The sequence below is a fragment of the Coturnix japonica genome, chromosome 18 (assembly GCF_054131305.1).
Source record: "Coturnix japonica strain WE chromosome 18, WE-NBRP24, whole genome shotgun sequence".
NCBI lineage: Eukaryota > Metazoa > Chordata > Aves > Galliformes > Phasianidae > Coturnix > Coturnix japonica.
In genome coordinates, this window is record NC_140680.1 from 11,122,875 (window position 1) to 11,141,542 (window position 18,668).

Genomic DNA, 18,668 nt, shown 5'->3' on the forward strand with positions numbered 1-18,668 from the left:
CAGGGGCTTCCAGCTCAGCCTGTTTTCATCACCTCAGTGCTCCTGAATGTGATGTTCCACGCTGTTCAGCTTCTGAGAGCTGATCTTAATAGGAAACAGATGCAGAGAGAAACAGCCCATTGTGCAGCACCTAGGCACAATCCGAGCAACCCTCCAGCACCTCACACTGATGGGTGCTGCGGCACCAGAATGAACAAGGGCCATAATGGTAGCATGATTCTCGTTATGGGAACAGATGATTTTGTACTGTCTGCCCCAAAGCACTTGCTAGCTTGCTGCAGCTCTTCAAAGCGGTGATGTTTCCTAAGACACAAAAACCTCAAAAACGAGTAAAATGTTACACACAAGTAGACGAGGACTCCATCTTTTTCATCCTCTACCACATCAGCCATCAGGGGGATGCAGGGGAAGGGCAGGAATGAGAAAGGCAGGATGGTGAGCAGCAGCCTCAGTCCAAAGCCTCCTTCCCCTCAGCAGGGAGCTGCGATGAGGAGTGTGTTCAGAGGAAAGCACCCTGCCGCCAGCTCCTGGTGCTGGACTCAGATGAGACTTTAGCTTCAGAGCTTTCAGTTCTTTTCCACCTCCAAAGAGCTCGGTGTGATATGCAGTGGGCCAAGCTGCAGGCAGTATGGGTGGTGAACAGCAAGCACTGGGGCAGCAGTGGCTGGCAGAGAGCAGCAGCTGCTGGAGTTGCAGCAGGGGGAAGCACTTCCCCACAGCTGTCAGCAAGACTTGGCTGCAGGGAAGGGAAAACCCTTCCTGGAAGCACAGGGGAAGAAGCAGGGCTGGCCCTATGAGCTCCCAGCCAGCTGCCTCCAGGTAGTGCCCGACCAGGCACCAATAGATGGGGGCTGCACCCACAGCCAGGATCTGTGCAGTGGGTAATGGAGGTGCCAGCTCTCTCCACCCCGTCCAGCAGAGCGCAGCGTCCTACCACCTGCTCTCTGCTAATGCACACACCAGTGTCAGTCACAGCTTCCATTTTATGAGTGTTTTATACTGGACGGCTACAGAGAAACATTGGAAATGTCTGCACAGTCTGAACAGTGCTGCACCCTTAAACCTCTGTGTGCAGCATATATAAAACATTGCACACAGGAGTGCCAGCTGCTACTGCAAGTTCCTCTGTCCAAAACCTTACAGTGGTTTTACTTGTAGGAACATCTGTTGTGCAATCAGGGGATGGGGCAGCACTGGGGACCTGGTGCTGAGACGTGCACAGCAGGTATGGGACATCTCCTTGTGGGACACTAATGGCAGAGATTATGCTTCTGGAAGGAGAGAGGATGGTAGAGGACATCTGTTCTAGATGCCATGCAGCATCCCTCATCCAGTGGTGGAATGTCAGCCATGGAGCTGACACTCCATGGAGCCATGGAGTTCTCACACAGGCCTGGGCATCCTGTGAGTCTGGTTAGCGAAGAGCAAAAGTCAATGTGTTCCCCAGTCCAAATCCTCTAGATAAGCACCCTTAGTTAACAAGTGTGTTTCCCAAGCCTCAGTTTCCCTCTCAGTTCAGCCCTAAGCCTTGGTTAAACAAGGGTGACTCACTGGCAAGGGTCCCTGTGCATAAACCCTCCAGCACCCACAGATCCTGAGCTCCAAACCCCCAGTGTTGGAGGTTACCCAGTACCCCAGCACAAGTGTGTAGGTGTCAGCTATCCAGGACATCTTCCACTCCCTGGTGCTGACATCAGGGACCAGCACATTAGTCCTGGGCCCTATGAAGATGGAAAATCTATCAATTCCCATCTTTCCAATTCAACTACTTTGCTCCAACCCATGGCATGTGTACAGCTACATGGCTTCCACAGGCTGACCATGTTCTTTCTCAATGGGGATACGACCACTCTTACCTATAAGTCCCTTTTTGTCCATCTCTACAGTAAAACGCCGCATTGTTTCCTCCAGCAGTTCCTTTTAGTGCAATAACACTAAAACACAGTTATGACTACAGGCTTAAAGGTAGAGAACCCTTCCCTGCTTGTACACAGCACACCCTGCTGCCAGCAGGGACTTAATTCACAGCAGCTGAGAGCTCTTGCTGGATCAACAAAGAGATGTGTGATCTCTGGGTCCCTCTGCCCCCTCCCAGCCCCTCTCTGCTTTGCAGCTTCCCCCAGCACAGCAGGCAGCAGGGGAGCATCCCTTTCAGCGTGTGTCTGCCTGCATGCACTGAGCCATAAATCAGAGCTCACCACCCTTCTCCCCCACCCCGAGCTGCTTTTCACAGCGGCTGGGTGAGTGTTACTCACCACAAGCATCTTCCCCCCGCCTGTCAGAGCGCATCACTGTGACACACGGGGAGGAAGGGCTGTGCAAATGGAGCATGAGTTATGGGCCGTCAGCAGGGGAAGGAGGGGGAGAACTCACAGAGCGTTTATTGGGGCTGGTCCTTACATCCCTCAATAAGAACATCTGGAGGGGACCCGGTGGGGCCGTCAGATGTTCCCTGCATGGACCCCTTGCAGCACACAGCTCCTTCCTAATGCTGCGTGGAGCAGATTTGAAGCCGGGGCAGGATGCGGGATGAGCCTGTCACAGGCAGCAGCAGGCAGAGCCGAATCCATGACAACACAGAGGCTGCATGTGAGATTCACAATGTCTGCTGCTCCCTGCTGAACGCCGGCGTCCCGCAGCCCGGCGCTGCATTCTGCAGCCGCAGCAAGCATTGCCCTCACACATCTGTGCCCAAAGGAACATCCTGCTCTCTTTGAGCTCTTCTGATTGTTCAAAGCTCCTAACGAGCTTTTCTGACTCACTGCACCACAGCCCCATCCCGTGCCCAAGTCTTTGCTTTCCTCTTGTACTTCTCCATCACGGCACATTTGTATGTCGTTAATGCAGCCGGGGCTTTTACTTCACCGACACCGATTGAACAGCAAAAACGAACCCCTGGGAAAAGAGAGAGAAGAAAGGCAGAGTGCAGAGCCTGCACAAAGGGCACGGGGGGGTGGAGGAGAGGCTTTGGATCTTCTGAAGCGGCAGCATCTTGTCACAATGGGTGATCAGAGATTGTTCAGCTGGGTTTGTTCCTGCACACACTGTGATATCCTAACAGCAGCCATCCTGCAGCTATGGGGCTGCTGTGGGGGGCTCTGATAGCACACCTGATGAGGGAGTATGGGGCTGAACCCATTGGGCTCCGAGCAGCTGTACTGCTGCAGGGCAGGGTTAGGGTGTGATACACTCTTAGGGTTAGGAGCCAGGGGGATGTAGGACAGGCCACATGCTGACAGCTGTATGGGAACAGCAGCAAAACCAGCCCTAGTTCTGCACTACCCTCCATTGCCACATGGACCCCAACATGGCGGCCGCATCCGCTGCTCAGCTCTCTGATTGGCTGAGAAGTGGCAGGGTGGCCGCCAGAGGGCGCTGTGCAAAGCGGCGAGGAGTCTTTCCTGATTGGCTGAAGCTGGAAATAGGGGGCGGGGTCTATGTTGGGAGTGGGGATGCTGCAGCAGCATGGCGGGGCAGCGCAATGGGGGCAGCAATGTGGTGCTGCCCTTGCAGGCGTCCTGCTGGCCCCATGCAGCTCCATCCATGCACCGAGTCCTGCCTGTGAGCTCCATGGCCGGGCACCATGGCTACCTGCATCAGTTTGGGTGCAGGCCGGGCGGTGTGGGCACGCTGTTGCATTCACGTGTCGCTGCCCGTGTGCGTGGGAGGCAGGGCCGTGTCGCACAAGGAGGGGGCTGCCATGTTACCTGCGCCCGCAGCCCCCTCCCCGCAGGGAGGATGTGCTTTTCAGGCAGCTGCCTGGCTGCCTCCCGAGCCGGGAGCGCGGGAGTGTGTTGCCAAGGCAATGGGGACCATCTTACTCATCCTCCTCGCTATTGTTATCCTGCCAGCCCGGAGGTGCCCGGGTGGGGAGAGGAGGAGGAGGAGGAGGCAGCTGGCCAGGGAGGAAGGCTGGCTGCAGGGAGGGGAGGAGATGCGTGGCCCCCCATATCACCATCTGATGGGGGTAGGAGATGCTGATGGGTGAGGGGAGAGCAGAGCGCAGGGAAAGGGCAGGTGGAGTGCGAGTCGGCAGCCCTACATCAAAGTGCTGGGCAGGGGGATAGAGGGATGGGGGGAGGCACCGTCCCCTCCTCTACCAGGACCTAAGTCTACCCGTGGTGTCTCTTGTCACCCTGTGCCCCTCTTGACCCCCTAATCCCCCGTATGTCAGCGTGGGGTGTAAACTCACAGCTACGTGGGATGTAAACCCAGAGCTGTACCAGGCAGGGTGCACCTCAGCTCTGCTGCAAGGGGGGACACGGGACGGTGAGCACAGAGCTGGGAGCAGCACAGGGCACGGGGCACAGCCCGGCGGTGTGACAGCTCATGGCCGTGCAAACACCTGGCAGCTCCGAGCTCTGCTTTTGCATCGTGTGTGACAAGCAGTGCAACAGCCGGCACGAGGTGCTGCGTGCTCGGGGGTCCAGGAGCGGGGTCTGATCTCTGCAGGCACCGTCTGCCCACGTGTGTCCCTGCTCACGCGTGTGCCACCCCGGCTGGGCGGGTTGCCTGTGGTGGTGTGGGGGTGCCCCGGGGTTGCAAGGCTGCGCTCTTTATTTTGATATTCTTCCTCCCTATTTTTAGCATTCGGGGTTTTGTTCCAGCCTCGCTGTTTACTGGGAGGAGCATTTCCACTGCCAACCTCCCCTGTCTCCAGGCAACCAGGTGTGCCAGCTCCCACCGCGCTGGCGCCGACACCGCACCACCCTATAGATCTATAGGGCTGGTGTGGGGGGTTAACGTTAACCTCAAGGCAGAGGAACCCTACCTCAGGGTTAACATTAACCTTCCTGACCCCAGACTCACAGCCCCGTCTGCTGCAGGGACCTGTTGCAGCACCCTCTCCAAAGTGGTCCCGGTGGCACCCATGGGTGCTGGGATGGATGGGGTTGGCCAGGCTGGCACATGGCTGTGGGATGCACCGTGGTGGCTGTTCTTCCCTCAGTCTCCACTGTCACGGAGGTTCCAACGAGGTGGACTCGTGCTGACTGGGGCTCCACGTGAGGTGCTGGTGCCCTCCAACACCCCATTGCACGGTGCCATGTGGGGGGCTGACCGCGTGCCCCCACGCGTGGGGCAGTGCCATCTGCCAGCACAGCATCCCAGCGGCAGAGGGGTGCTGGCCCTGCAGGGTTGTTGGGGGGCAGGCGGGGCCTCGTGGGGGGGGTTGTGAGCCCCGAGGCGATGCTCGCGGGCCGCCTTCCCCCCCGCAGCGCGAGCGGGAGTGCGTGGGAAGGAGTTAGACAAAGCCTGAGCCCGGGAGCAGAGGCAGCGCTGCCGGGAGGGAGACGGGGACGTTCTCCCCTCCCCATCCTCCCCCCCGGGCGAGGGCTGAGCAGGAGCCCTCCTCGTCCCCTCCGCGGCGGCAGAACGGACCGGCACGTCCCCGTCCCTCGGGCTGGCAGCCGCGGGGTGCAGCGGGCAGCGGGGCAGCGCCGGTGGCCCCGCGGTGATGCCCGGCGGGGAGGCGGACATCTCCGTCACCAGGTAGGAGGGGGACGGGCCCCGTGTCGCTGTCACCCCCACCCACGGGACGGCACCACGGGGCTCGTGCCAAGGGCCGAGGGGCAGCCGGCCACGTGCCCCCCCCGTACCCAGATGTAGCACGTCCCGGGGGCGCCGGGTGGCTGTGCGGGACAAGAGCCATTCCCGCACCCGGGGGCTGCGTCGGGGGTCTGGCGGGGCGAGGATGTCACGACCGGGAGATGGGGATGGGGGTGAGGTCCCCGGGATGGGGACAACGCCAGGACGGTGATGCCAGAATCCCCTCCCCCCCCCCCAGACAACCGGGCCCCCAACACCGGAGCGGGCGGTGCCGGTGCGGGGCGCGGACCGGGGGGTGCCGGTGCGGGGGGAGCGGCCTGGGGCACGGTACCGCCCCCGCCGCCGCCGCCGCCCCACGCATGCTCCGCCACCGCCACCGCGCCGGAGCGGAGCGGAGCGGGAGGGGACCGGGCTGGAGCCGCCGCCGCAGGTAACAGCGGCCCCGGGGCGAGCACGTGGCGGGGCCGCCCCGCTCCTCCCGGAGCCCCCGGGGCGGCATCGCCGGGACGGGATCGGCCGCCGCCTCCCACAATTCGGGGCTGCGGCTCGGGCGGCTTTGTTCGCGGCTCGGCCGGGGCGTGCCCACGCGTGTCCACGAGTGTGTGTGTGCCCGGAGCCGTGTGCGGCGGCTGCGTGCCCGTGTCTGCAGGCGGGAGTGCGTGTGTGCGTGTGTGCCTGCGGGTGCGTACGCGCGTGTTCGTGTCTCCCCGCGTGCACACGAGTGTGCCCCGGGCACGATGCTCTGAGGGTGGGTTCGGGGCGGCTGGCAGCCGTGCGGCCCCGCGGGGAGATGTCACGGGTGGGACCGAGGTGCTGCGTGGGGAGAAAGGCACGGGGGGGGCGGGGGTCGTTTGGAGACGCTTGTGTGACACCGGCTTGTGTCCCCTGTGCCACGTGGCCCCGTGTGAGTGTGGGTGCTCCGTGCAGGGCAGGTGTGCACCGTGCCCAGCTGCACCCCCTGCCCTGCCTGGCACTGCCCCGCTGTGCAGCCTGCAGCCCCTCCCTTGCCAGTGGGTGCCCTGGGCTGGGTACCTTTGTGCATGGCCTTGATGGACGCTCCGTGCTGAGCATCCCCAGGGCTCTACTGGGCACCACAGGTTGCCCTCCAGCTGTTCTCCCTCTGCAGGATCTCCTGGCCACGGCTCCGTGACCCCAGCAGCCAGAGCAGCCCCTGAATCCTGCGTGTGAATCGGTCGCACCAGGGAACGGCTGTGTTTGTGGTAGGTGGCTGACGCTGTGCTCCCCTTCCTGGGGTGGGCACTCTGCTGGGGCCCTCTGGGCACTGCCAGACCTGCTGTCACCTGTGGCTTGGCAAGAAGCAGTTGGTGACTGACGGAGCCCAACTCACCTTCCTGTCACCTCTCTTACAGGACTAGCATGGGAGAAGCCTTCCCCGGGCATGGGCAGCACTAGGGATCCTGAGGCCCTGCAGCTGCTGAGGCGTGAGGCTGAGGATGCCTGTGAGCCCAGTTCCAGCTCCTCGGGCTGCCCGCCAGTGGGTGAGCGCTTGCCCAGCTCTGGCTGCAGCGGGGATGGCCGTGCCATGAGGACCTGCTGCGTGGCTGAGCCCGAGGCCCTGGGCACTGCGGAGAAGGTGCCGGTGCCAACAGGACCGGGGAGCTGCGGGGCACCCGGTGGCACTGCTGCTGCCTGCGGCCCCATGGAGCCAGGGGGAACCCAGAAGGAGAAGGCCAACCCCATGCCCGCCCTGCCCGAGCCCTGCCTCAAGACACCCAGCAAGGACGCAGGCAGCGTGCCGGCTCCAGCCAAACACGTGGCATTCGTGGAGCCATCGGCAGGGGCTGAGCTGCCCTCCCCGATGCCAAGCCAGGAGCAGCCCCAGGGTGGTGCAGGGGGCAGCGAGGCCCCCGAGCAGCCCCAGGTTGTTGGGGAGGAGGGCAGAGCTGACAGGAGCACCGAGTGCACCCAGCAGCCCCGGACTGCCAAGCTGCTCTGCGGATCCTACTCGTTTGAGGTGACCCCCCCGCAGGACGCCGGTGTGCAGGACATGGGGACACAAGTGGACAGCCGTGCATCCCTGGTGTCGGTGGCACTGAGCCCCATGAGCCCCCCAGGTGGAGCCGCTGCCTTCACCTTCCCCAAGAGGGAGCTGGGCTCTGCCCCACGCCTGGAGCCCTCCAAGAAGGACGCGGAGATGCAGGTGTCCATGCCCGTGGAGACGCGCTCGGTGGCCACCGGGCCCATGACACCAGTGGCCAAGTCCCCACAGGCCTCGTACCCTGAGGTGCACGTGAAGGGGGTGGCAGAGGAGGCTCCGGAGCCCATCCGGGAGGTGAGCTGGGACGAGAAGGGGATGACGTGGGAGGTGTACGGGGCCTCCATGGAGGTGGAGGTGCTGGGCATGGCCATCCAGAAGCACCTGGAGAAGCAGATTGAGGAGCACGGGCGGCAGGCGGTGGCCACCCCACAGAGCACTCGCGCCAGCTCCATCAAAGGGGCTCCCCGCAAAGGTGAGCCCAAGAGGCAGCCCAGCATCTTTCGGGCTCTGCTGCAAAATGTCCGGCGGCCACGGTGCTGCTCCCGCACCGGCCCGGCCATGGAGTGAGCTACTGCACATCCACGTGGGATGGAGGGGACACGGGGAGGTGTCCCTGCCCTGCGCCCCGAGACGGCCGCTGCCAGCGTGCAGCGCTCCAGGTGGGTGGTGATGGAGTGCTGCAGGTGGGATGGGACGTCTCCTCTGCTGGGGTCTCCCCAGCCCTGGGACACGAGACAGGTGCCACCTCTCTGTGCAGGGGGTGGGGGCCTGGCCGTGGCTTAGAGCTGGGCTGGTGGGCAGCAGCAATGACAGCAGCCCCCGGCTGCCCACCCCACTCCTGTTCTTGCCACATCGGCATCGTGTCCCACTGCTGTGCCCAACAGAAGGGCTGTGGGGCTGGAGCACGGTGCCATCAGCTGCTTGTCCCCATCACTGCAGCTGGGGGCAGCTGGGGAGGTTGTCCCCGTGGTTCCCAGCCCTCCCTGGCTGCATTTGAAGCACGGGAACCCTGGTGCTGGGGAAGGAGCTGTGCTGCCTCCCAGCCACACTGCTGTGAGCAGCACCCAGAGCCCCCAGGCTGTCCCTCTGTGGGTTCCCCAGCCTTGCTTGCTGCTCCCCCCGGGGCTGCGCCAGCTGCAAAGTGCTGCCACTTTTTACTGCTGGGATTTTGCAGGGGTGGGAGGGAGGGGGGGCTTTTCTTGAACCGTGTTTGCATTTTTGGAGCTTTTTAAGAGACACTTTCAGCCGTCAGCCACCTCCTCCCCAGCAGCCTGCGGGGCTGCAGCTCTTTCAAAACACTGTTCCTATATCCCTGCCCTGCTGGGCAGCACCAGGAGCAAAGTGGGTGTGCTGGGGGGTGACACCCCTCTGCCAGCAGCACCTCGGTGTCAGTGCCAAACTGTCGGGCCCCACATCTTGCCCTGCCCCATCCCCACCAGCCTGACCCAGTGCACAGGAGCGGCCCCACAGAGCCCTGGGAGCACCTGAGCTGCAGGAGGCTGCAAAAATCGGGGTGCTGGGGAACCCCTGGTCCTGCCAGTCCACTCTGGCACTATGGCTTCATCCCCAACTTTCATTGTTTAACTCTGTTTGTTTTCTGGGGGTGTGGGGGGAGGAAAGGGGTGGGAGAACTACACTTGTCAGTCGGGGTGTTGGGTAATAAAACATTGCAGAAAGCTCTGTGCTGCCAGCACCTCTCGGTGGGGATGTGTGGGGTGACAGACAGACAGCGGGGTGGCACAGAGCCCTGCAGTGACACCAAACCCCTCCAGCCTGACCTCAACACACCAGGAGAGGGGACCCCCTGGGGCCTGCACCAAGGGGCTGGTGGCCATGGGACGCTGTCACCACGTGAGATGGGTTTATTGCCGGGATTGAACACGACATCGCCAGAGGAGCTGCCCGAGTCCCGCTCTGGCCCCTCTGCGCCCCGTATGCTGCTCACAGGTCGGTGGTGTTGAAGGCAGTGTTGATGTAGGCCATTTTGGGGGGATCCTTCATGTTCAGGGCGGCCGCCAGAGCTTCGTCCTCAGTGGAGTCTGTGGGATGTGGGCTGCCTCTCTGCAAACAAGCACAGTCAGAGGGGGGGGGGGGCAGGGACACCCCATCCACCCCCAGAGCTGGGATGGAGAGAAAGGGGCACGAGGGTCCAGCAGTTTGTGTGCCACCGCAGAATGGAGCTGGGCAGAGGGGGCGGGATGCCCTGCCTCCTACCTGGGCCTTGAAGTTGTCCTCCTTGGGTGAATCCACCTTGTTTTCATCCAGGGAATTGATGCTGCAGAAAGAGAAGGGTTAAGAGGTGGTGGCAGCATGGGGATGTAGGGTAGCAGCCTTGTGGCCTTTGGGGCTGCCTGTAGGGCTCACCTGGCCACCGAGCTGGTTTCTTCATGGAAGCCCAGGTCATGGGATGGGTCCAGCGAGAGGTTCAGCATGGGGTTGGCCCTAGCCAGGGGTGGGTGGTAGAGAGTGTTGGGGTCAGCCTGTGGGGTCAGCGATGTGGGAGCAACATGGGGACAGGCACAGGGAGCCCTCGCTCACCTCTCAGCGTTGTACTTGTTGGTGCCGGGGATGCCCGCTCCCTGCACCACAGCTGGGCTCAGTGTCGTGGCTGCCTTGAGAGCCTTCATCGCACTCAGCTTCCTCTTGTAGCTGCAGGGATGGTGATGGTGAGTGGGGATGTGGGGACAAGGGGTATGTGGGGACCCAAACTGGGTGCATGATACCTCCGGATGGTCAGCACCAAGGCCAGGATCGCGATGAGGATGAAGAGGACCAGGAACGCTGCCAGCCCCGCAATGACACCAATCATCTGCTTCTCCTTGCTGGGCTCTGTCACCTCACCAGGGCCCTAACACACAGTGGAGCTAAGGGTGCTGTGTAGGCACGAGGACCCCCAGTGAACCACATGGGGCTGCTGCCTTGTCCCTGCAGCCCTTGCCCAGCCCCACTCACGATGACGGCCAGGCCCAGGTTGATCAGGTTGGCCAGGACCAGCGGGTCGCTATGGATGAGCCTGCCAAGGGAAGGGAAGCGGGATGAGCAATGGGGTGGGCAGCAGTGCTGGCACACACACAGCTCCCTCCCCACCACACACAGGCTCAGCTGGTTGACGTCCAGTGCTGTGCCATTGCTGTAGACGAAGTACACCTCCATCACCGACTTGGGTTGCACCCTGCAGGGACAGGAGGAAGTGGTGAGCGGGCTGTGGGGCACAGTGCCCTCCCCATGGCCAATGCCATCGCTGCACCCCTGCTCACTGAGTGGCACGGCTGTCCTCATAGCTCCGGATGGCTGCCACATAGACCCCTGCCTTAGTGGCACTGGTCAGGGCCCTGCAATGAGGTTATAGGTGAGGTGTGTGTATAGGGAGCAGCAGGACCTGCAGCCCCAGCCCCTGCCAGGCCTCCATACACTCTGATGCTTTCCAAATTGCTCTGCACTTCATCCACTGTTGTCACAAACTGGAGGTGAATGCGGTAGCTCTGATCCACTGTGAAGATCTGTGTGGGGATAACGGAATGAGAGGGGCTCAGCAGGACATGGGGCATCCCCAGAGAGAGGATGGGGTGACACTCACATTGAGAGTGGTCTGTGTCGCGTGCTGCGGTGCTGCGCTGTCCCGAGCCTCCACAGTCACCTGGTACTTCCCCTTCAATGAGCTGTCCAGGTTGCTGGCTACCCTGAAGGGATGGGGACATCAGCATCCCATGGGGCTGGGTCTTCCGAGAGCCCCATCCTCCTAGCACGCTCAGGTCCCTCTGATGGGGACCAAGGAGCAGGGGGTGCCCTCCATCCATCCCTTCCACGTGGCAAAGGAGCTGAGCTGGGCTCAGCCCCACACCATGCAACCCCCAGCTCAGCCCGGCCCCATGGCATTACTGGATGCTCCCGGTGTAGCCGTCCTGGTCAGCTGAGGTCACCACCTTGAAGAGGTTCTCAAAGGGCCGCTTGGCCCCATCTTCCTGCACAAACACCACGCTGATGATGGAGAAAAAGATGGTTCCTCCCAGCCCTGAGTCGGCATCTGTGGCCTGTAGGGATAAAGTGTGTCAGCAGCACGGGTGGGCAGGGATGGGTGAGCCCAGCTCCTCAGAAGCAAGTACAGCTCCTCACCTTCACAGTAGCCACTTGCAGGTCCACTGGAGAGATTTCAGGGACCATGACTGTGGAGAAAGACAGGGCAGTTGTGGTGCTTTGCAGCTAAGTGTGCTGTGCACCCCATGCCCTGCATGCCCCATGGCTCAGTACAGCAGGTGCAGCCCTGAGCTCCTCCTGCTGCTCTTCATGGGGAGCAGCGAGTTGTCCCAGCCCGGACACCACACTGCTCACAGCCCTGGGGAGCTGGGCAGAGCCACACAGCAAAGAGCAGCTCAAGGATGCTGTGTCCTAAGCTCCTCTGCTCACCGAAGGTCCCAGTGACAGGCAGGAAGATTGGCGCGTTGTCATTAATGTCTGTGATCTGGATCTGCAGGGTTTCTGCCAAAGACACAAACACAGAGCTCTGGTCAGTCCTGCTCTGTGTCCTCTGGGAGCCACATTCCCCCAGAAGGCCCAGATCCCTGTGGCAGAGACCAAAGAACTGGGGACACCTCCCCACCAACCCAAAGGGACCAAAGAGCTGCGGGCAGCCTCCCCCCATCCCAAAGAGGCGCTCCTCTGGGGAAGCAGGAGCCCCAGATCCCATCTTCCTCCCTGCCCTGCTGATGGTGGACACAGGGTGTGGGTTCTGCCTGTACCGTTCTGGCTGTACTGGTTGCCTTTCTGAGTGTAGAGGTCTTCAACCCGCATGGTCAGCAGGACCACGTCACACAGCTCGTAGTCAATGTCCAAGCTGTTGGCCAACACCGAGCCATTGGGCAGCAGCACAAACCAGTCCCAGCACACCTCCCCAGCGCTGCTACCACCCTTATAGCAGGCGACCGACAGCTCCTCGAAGACCAGCGAGTGGTTGGTGTCTGGGTCAGAGGCGACCACGGTGTGGATCACACCTTGCTGCGTGCCGTTCTCACTCACGCTCACACCCTCCAGTGAGGATGGCAGGATGGTGGGCGGCTCATCGTTGACATCGAGGATGTTGACCCGCACTGAGACGTTGGCCACGTTCCCTGCATTGTCTGCTGCTGTGTTCTCCGCCAGCACCACCAAGGAGAAGAATTTATCCTGCATGGTGTCATAGTCTACAGACACATCGGGGTCAAGGAAGAGCCGCCCGCTGTAGTTGCCCGGCCCCAGGCGGAATGAGCTGATCAAGAAGTTGCTGGAGCCGGTGCTCCGCTCCAGCTGGAAGGAGATGCGGGAGTTGATCTCTGTCCGGTCAGCATCCGTGGCCATGACTTCCCCCACGAAGGACCCTGCAGGTGAGGCAGACTCTCAGTGTCCGTCTGTCCGACCCCACGCGCTGTTTGTCCCACAGCCTGACCACCCTCCTCATACCGTCAGAGCTTTCAAAGACGAAGAACTCATAGGACTGTTGGAGGAACACTGGCGTGTTGTCATTCACATCCTGCAGGAGATGATAGCCCATGAGCATCACTGTGCTGGAGATAGGGGTCTGGCACGGAGCAGGGGACAGGAGCACGGACACCTGCTCCCTGCTCCAACTGTGGCACATGGGAACACGTTGCCACCTTTCCACCTGCTCTGGCTGTGGCCAGTGCTCACCGCCACAGTGATGGTGACGTTCACCATCGTGCTCTGCTGCGGCACCCCGTGGTCGTACACCTCCACTGTCACCACCAGCTGCCCCTCGTCATCATCCACGGCCTCACGGTCCAGCGGCTCAATGCTGTGCATCTCTCCAGTGATCTGGTTGATGGTGAAGTTGTTGCTGTACAGCCCTGGCACGATCCTGTAGCCCAGCTCACTGTTGGGAGTGCCTTCCTCATCATTGTCGATGGCCTGCAAAGCGAGCACCAGGGGGATGGAGAGGGGTTGTTTGCAGCCCAGGACAAACCCTGGCTCCTCTGCTCATGGTGCCCACCCTGATCTGTGTGCTGACGTTCTGCCCCTCTTCCACGGAGATGAAGTAGGAGCCAATGATGACGGGCTTCTCGTCATTCTCATCTAGCACAGTGATCTCCAGCAGCGTGGTGCCCGTCATGTTGTCCCCGTCCTTGGCTTGCAGGTTGGCGTAGTACACAGAGCGCAACTCCCGGTCCAGGAGGGACCCATTCCTCACCATCACCACCCCGCTCGTGGCATTCACCATGAAAATGTCCTGGCTGCAGCACACACAGACCCATCAGCAGGGCTCCAGCCCAGGGCAGGTGGCACCCACAGCCCCCCAGCAGCTGTGCCCCACGTACATGCTCTCCGGGAGCAGGTAGTAGGTGATCTGGCCACCAGCTCCGCTATCTGGATCATAAGCCTAAAAGAGAGCAGGAAACATCAAGAGAACCTGCTTCAGTGATGGATGTGAAGCACTGGGTGTGGGCACTGAGCACCCCAAAAAGTGTCCCCAAGGGTCACACCGTGATGTTGGCAATGACGGTGCCATCAGGGCTGTTCTCCGGCACTCTCAGGTTGTAGCTGCTCTGTGGGAACTCAGGGATGTGGTCATTGGTGTCAATGATGTCAATGGTCACGGTGGCTGTGGAGCAGCAGTCTGTGGGATTCCCTGTGTCATTAGCAATGAGCTGTGGGGTGAAGTGACAGTGTCTCACATGGGTCCCCAAGTAGAGACAGCTGTCACATCTGGCCCAGCTCCTCTGAACCAAACAAGCTGTTGTGGCAAAGCTCTGCTCTGCTCTTGTCCTTGTAGGGGAAGGGCTGTGTCCCCAGGCACGTGGGGAGGAGGGACCCACCTGCACCACCATGACGTGGGTTAGCTCATAATCCACAGCTGATGGGTTTTGCACGAGGATCTGCACCTCCCCTGTACCCACGATTCTAGTGGGGGAGACAGTGAATGCACTGGCACTCGCACCCTGCAGGTACAGCTCAAAAGTGCCATTGATGCCCTGTTGGGGAGATGGACATGAGGTGAGGGTGATGGAGCAGTGGCACAGCAGCAAAGCCCCAGGGACGGGCTCCCACCTTGTCTGGGTCATGCGCAACGATGTTGAGGTTGGACACAGGCACTTTGGAGGAGGAGTGCTCCACGATGCTCCCTGTGAAGTTGCTCTGGGTGTCGTTGAAGTCGCAGTTGGAGAAGGAGCACTGGTAGAACTGAGGCTTGTTGTCATTGACATCAGTCACCAACACTGTCACCAGCGTGCTGGCCTGGGCCACGTTGCCATAGATGTCCAGGTTGCTCTCACGTGCCTGTGCAAGCAGAGGAGCAGGTCAGGCCTTGTGGGGCGAGGAAAAGAACGGGTGTTTCATGCTGTCCCACTCACCATGACCTCCAACAGCACCTCCTCGCTCGGCAGCTGCTCACGGTCCAGCAGCTGTCTGACAGTGATGGTGCCTGTCGTGTCGTTGATGGCAAAGGGGGCACTGGCATCTAGGGGACAGCAGGGGCCAGGTTCAGTCATGGGGAGGGTTGCTGGCTGCTGGAGTCCAGATGCAATCCCCTGGGTGCCCACCCTACTCTGTGCCCCTTCACTCACTGGTGATGCTGTAGGAGATCTTATCGTTCACCCCTATGTCTCTGTCCATGGCCGTGACGGTCAGCACTGTGGTGCCCTGTGGGGACACAGCCATCAAGGCACAGCCTGGGGACACCTCCAGCCCCACGGCAGCAGGTCAGGCTGCTCACCACTGGGCAGCCCTCGGGCACGGAGCCGGAGTAGGGCTCGTTGAGGAAACGTGGGTCCAGGTTGGGCACATCGATGACGGCGATGGACAGGTAGGTGCTGCTGTTCTGGATGACCGTCTGGTTGCCCAGCATCCCTCCGCCATCCTGGGGCACAGCACCCATTAGTTGCACATCACCACGACTTCACACCCACTGCCCCTACCTGGACAAGATGTCCCTCACCTGGGCAAGGATCTTCAGCTGGAAGAAGGTGTTCATGGTGTAGTCCAGCGAGTTGTTCAGCACCACGCTCCCGTTGGATAGGATGTAGAAGAGCCATTGGTTCTTCGTGGTGTCTGGGATCACCTGGAAGAGAACGCTGACACATGTCAGCAGACCTGGCCCATGGGGAGCCCCCACCACACAGAGCTGCGGTGCTTACCTCCTGGATGCTGTAGCTGACTCTGGCAGCAGACCCAGTGTCAGAGTCATTGGCAAACACGGTGTAGATGATGCTGCCCACTGTTGTGTTCTGGGTGCACAGAGAGGCAATGGTGGCATTGCACAGGGCAGCAGGGTTAAGGTGCTGAGCCCAGCCCCTCCCAACCCCATCTGGGGCTTAGGTCTCTGCATGAGCAGGGATTGCAGCCCCACTCCCTGTCTGCACCCTGAGCTAGCCTTGCCCTGTCCCAGGCTGAGCAGCTCCATGGGCACTCCCTGGTGTGTGAAGGAGAGGTGAGGGCAGAGTCCCAGTGCACACCAGCCCCAGTAGCACTGATATGACTGCCAGGAATACCATCACCAAACACCACAACCACACGCCCAGGCGCAGCGTCACTTCATGCTGTCACCACACATTATTATTTCCTGTTGTCACCAGGCACACCCATGCCATGGGAATTACCCTCCCATGGGGCTAACAGGTCCCAGGAAGGTACCTCGAGGACAGAGGTTTCATAGGGCAGGTATTGGAAGATGGGTGCGTTGTCGTTACGGTCATCCACGATGATGGTCAGGCGGCTGGTGACCTGTGGGGAGAGCTTGGATAAGGGAAAAGGAGCCGGCCAGCACTGCCCCCCTGGGCAAAGCCCCACTGAGCATCACAGTCAGCATTACTGAGACCCTGCGGAGACCCCACTGTGATCCCTGTTCCCACTACTCACTGCTGTATTGATCCCGTCAGACAATATGACAAAGATGTCGAGCTTGGCCTTGGACTGGGGAGGGAAAGTAGAGCTCAGTCAGGGCAGGCAGAGCTCAGCCTCAGTCCGAGGGCTCTGCCATTCATCCCCATGGCCCCATCTCCCAGTCCCTGCTCTCACCTCACGGTCCAGCAGGTTTTTCAGTGTCACCACACCTGTCTGTGCATCAACTTTAAAGTAGAAGGAATCTTCCCCAGTGATGTCGTAGGTGATTGGGTCCCCATCTAAGTCATAGGCTGACAGACTGAAAGCAATCGCGCCTGGGGACAAGGGGAGAAAGGCATCGTCATCCCCAGGCTCTCCCCCCATCCCAGCAGCCCCCCCGCAGCCGCCCCTCACCTATCGGCAGGTCCTCAGGCACGTACACGAGGGTCATGTTGAAGATGGGAGCTGTGTTTCCTGAAGCTGCAGGGAGAACATGAGCTGAGTGCAGGGGATCTCCCCCTCCTCACCCCACAACTCCCACTCCTCACCCTCCCCTGCCCAGCCCACAGTGCCACTTTTGGGGGTCATGGATGCCCCCAGGGAAATGGGATGGAGCTGGAAGCGTCTCTGATGCTTCCCTGCAACCCAGGCCTGCACCAAGCAAAGTCCTCACCTGCTGCCAGGAGGAAGGGGAGCAGCAGCAGCGGGTGCCATGCCATCCTGCCCAAAGCCTGTGGAACACAGAAGAGAAACTGGGGCATGTTCCGAGCCCCCCCACCATGCCCACTGGAAGAGCATGGGATGGGACTGAGCTGCCCAAGGGAACAGGTCCCATCCCATGGGGATACAGTGGGGGGATGGAGCTGGTCTGTAGGTTCTGGTGACCTCAGGAGTATCTGGGGACCCCAAGACCAGCTCCTGAGCACAGCTGAAGGCTGAGTCACTCCAGATCACTCCAAGCCCCACATGGAAGCCCCAGAGAGAGCTGTGACACCCCACAACATCCCCCTCTCTTACATCACCGCCTATGGGCAGCCCCCACAGCTCACCCCCTCCAACAGACATTCCCCCACCCCAAACCCAGACTGCAGTGCCCATGGGGGGTCGTGCTGGGATCCCTTACCTGCAGGCACCTAGCCGGGATGCTGCCGGCAGCTATGCCGTGCTTGCACCCTGGCAGCACTGCAGAACTTTGACTCCTGAAGTAAGCAAGTTCATCAATGATTAACTGCAATTAAGGGGTGAGAAACTGCTTTCTCCATTCTCCTCCCTGCTGCTCATCACCCAGCTCTGGCCCAGCCCAGCAACTGCTCCCCAGCTCCAGCCCCCTGTGCTGGGGACCATCCCCGTGGCTCATCCACCCCAACCCGCACCCTGGGGACTCTGCCTGTAGGGCTGCAGGGGGACCCCAAACCCAGGGCACTGGGGAGGGGCTGAGGAACTGCCTGGCATCCCCTGGGCTGGAGCAGGGAGGTCTCACCAGGACACAGGTGGGCACCGACCCAGTGGAGCTGCCGCTGGGGCCTCGTGCATCCCCCGCTGTGAGGTTCCCTCCCTGGGGGGGCCTAGAGGGCTCAGCTCTGCCTCCCTGACCTACTTCAGCCCTGCTGGGGACAAGGGTGGATTGTGTGGCTCTGCTCATGCAGAAGAAGGCTGGGATGTGAGAGTGGGGGGAGGCACAGACACAGCCTGTACTGGCTCTGCAGGACCTCGGGCCTGGCCCTCTTCCTTCTTATACACTGGGGAGGATCTCAGGGGGCCAGGAGCCCGCACAGCTCTGCACACCCCAGGACACCCAGCCAGGACACCCAGCCTGCTCTAAGGCCCCACTGCACCCCATAAAGGGCCAGGACTGGGGTGAAACTCTTGAGGGCTGGTCCAGGACAGCCCCTACTGCTGAAGGGTCACTGTGCCCTCGTTCCTCGAGTCCCTCAGGCCTGGTGCAAGGCAGCCCACTGCAAACCCTCCTGGACTGTCCCAGGACACCCCCAAACCTTCTAAGGGTTGGCCTGGGATGTCCCCAGCGCCTCCATCCCCATCCCTACCCAGATCCACATCCTATTCCCAGCTCCATCCCTGTCCCCATCCCTGAACCCAGCCCTGTTCCCGTTTCTATCCCTATCCCTTTTCCCATCCCTGTCTCCGTTCCGTTCCCATCTCTGTTCCCATCTCCATCCCTACCCACATTCCCACCCCGCCCTTCCCCCTGTCCCTGTAGTGCGCATCCTCTCGGATCATTACGGCTCTCACCCCGCAGCGCGTTTTAGTTGCGGCTCTTTTAGGCTCATTACGGCGCTGGGGCCGGGTTGGACGCTCC

The 18,668-nt window shown here is 61.1% G+C and overlaps 2 protein-coding genes across 5 annotated transcripts; one reads left to right on the top strand and one right to left on the bottom strand.

The window, feature by feature from the left end:
• Nucleotides 1-5,223: 5,223 nt before the first annotated feature.
• Nucleotides 5,224-9,222, top strand: GPRIN1 (G protein regulated inducer of neurite outgrowth 1). Of its 2 annotated transcripts, none has more exons than XM_015876115.3 (3): nucleotides 5,224-5,490; nucleotides 6,674-6,767; nucleotides 6,918-9,222. In XM_015876115.3, the coding sequence occupies exon 3, from the start codon at nucleotides 6,947-6,949 to the stop codon at nucleotides 8,111-8,113; it is 1,167 nt and encodes a 388-aa protein (XP_015731601.1). In that variant the 5' UTR covers nucleotides 5,224-5,490; nucleotides 6,674-6,767; nucleotides 6,918-6,946; the 3' UTR covers nucleotides 8,114-9,222. The 2 variants fall into 2 exon arrangements, with proteins under 2 accessions (XP_015731601.1, XP_015731599.1); XM_015876113.3 differs by lacking the exon at nucleotides 5,224-5,490 and adding an exon at nucleotides 5,928-5,977.
• Nucleotides 9,223-9,393: 171 nt separating this feature from the next.
• Nucleotides 9,394-18,618, bottom strand: CDHR2 (cadherin related family member 2). 3 transcript variants are annotated; one of them, XM_085519271.1, is made up of 32 exons: nucleotides 18,602-18,618; nucleotides 17,025-17,082; nucleotides 16,766-16,831; nucleotides 16,547-16,686; nucleotides 16,388-16,441; nucleotides 16,163-16,252; nucleotides 15,667-15,756; nucleotides 15,468-15,590; nucleotides 15,246-15,389; nucleotides 15,097-15,172; nucleotides 14,884-14,990; nucleotides 14,582-14,809; nucleotides 14,350-14,505; nucleotides 14,017-14,181; nucleotides 13,852-13,913; nucleotides 13,527-13,767; nucleotides 13,208-13,444; nucleotides 12,980-13,049; nucleotides 12,283-12,897; nucleotides 11,951-12,022; nucleotides 11,660-11,709; nucleotides 11,426-11,577; nucleotides 11,124-11,226; nucleotides 10,958-11,046; nucleotides 10,804-10,878; nucleotides 10,641-10,718; nucleotides 10,499-10,559; nucleotides 10,270-10,394; nucleotides 10,085-10,195; nucleotides 9,911-9,988; nucleotides 9,761-9,821; nucleotides 9,394-9,607 (listed from the first exon to the last, which is right to left on the bottom strand). In XM_085519271.1, exons 2-32 carry the CDS (start codon nucleotides 17,068-17,070, stop codon nucleotides 9,488-9,490), a joined length of 3,885 nt encoding a protein of 1,294 aa, XP_085375397.1. In that variant the 5' UTR covers nucleotides 17,071-17,082; nucleotides 18,602-18,618; the 3' UTR covers nucleotides 9,394-9,487. The 3 variants fall into 3 exon arrangements, with proteins under 3 accessions (XP_085375397.1, XP_015731589.2, XP_015731588.2); XM_015876103.2 differs by lacking the exon at nucleotides 18,602-18,618 and adding an exon at nucleotides 17,832-17,889; XM_015876102.3 differs by lacking the exon at nucleotides 18,602-18,618 and adding an exon at nucleotides 17,475-17,561.
• Between the last annotated feature and the right edge of the window lie 50 nt (nucleotides 18,619-18,668).

What these genes read in the sequence shown, in the direction of transcription:
- CDHR2 (XM_085519271.1), bottom strand. Translation starts at nt 17,070, where the DNA reads ATGGCATGGCACCCGCTGCTGCTGCTCCCCTTCCTCCTGGCAGCAG. An exon ending in TGCCCGAGGGCTGCCCAGTG is followed by an intron (nt 15,173 to 15,245) that starts GTGAGCAGCCTG and finishes GTGTCCCCACAG; the next exon opens with GGCACCACAGTGCTGACCGT. An exon ending in CGTCTTTGAAAGCTCTGACG is followed by an intron (nt 12,898 to 12,979) that starts GTATGAGGAGGG and finishes CCTCACCTGCAG; the next exon opens with GGTCCTTCGTGGGGGAAGTC.
- GPRIN1 (XM_015876115.3), top strand. Translation starts at nt 6,947, where the DNA reads ATGGGCAGCACTAGGGATCCTGAGGCCCTGCAGCTGCTGAGGCGTGAG.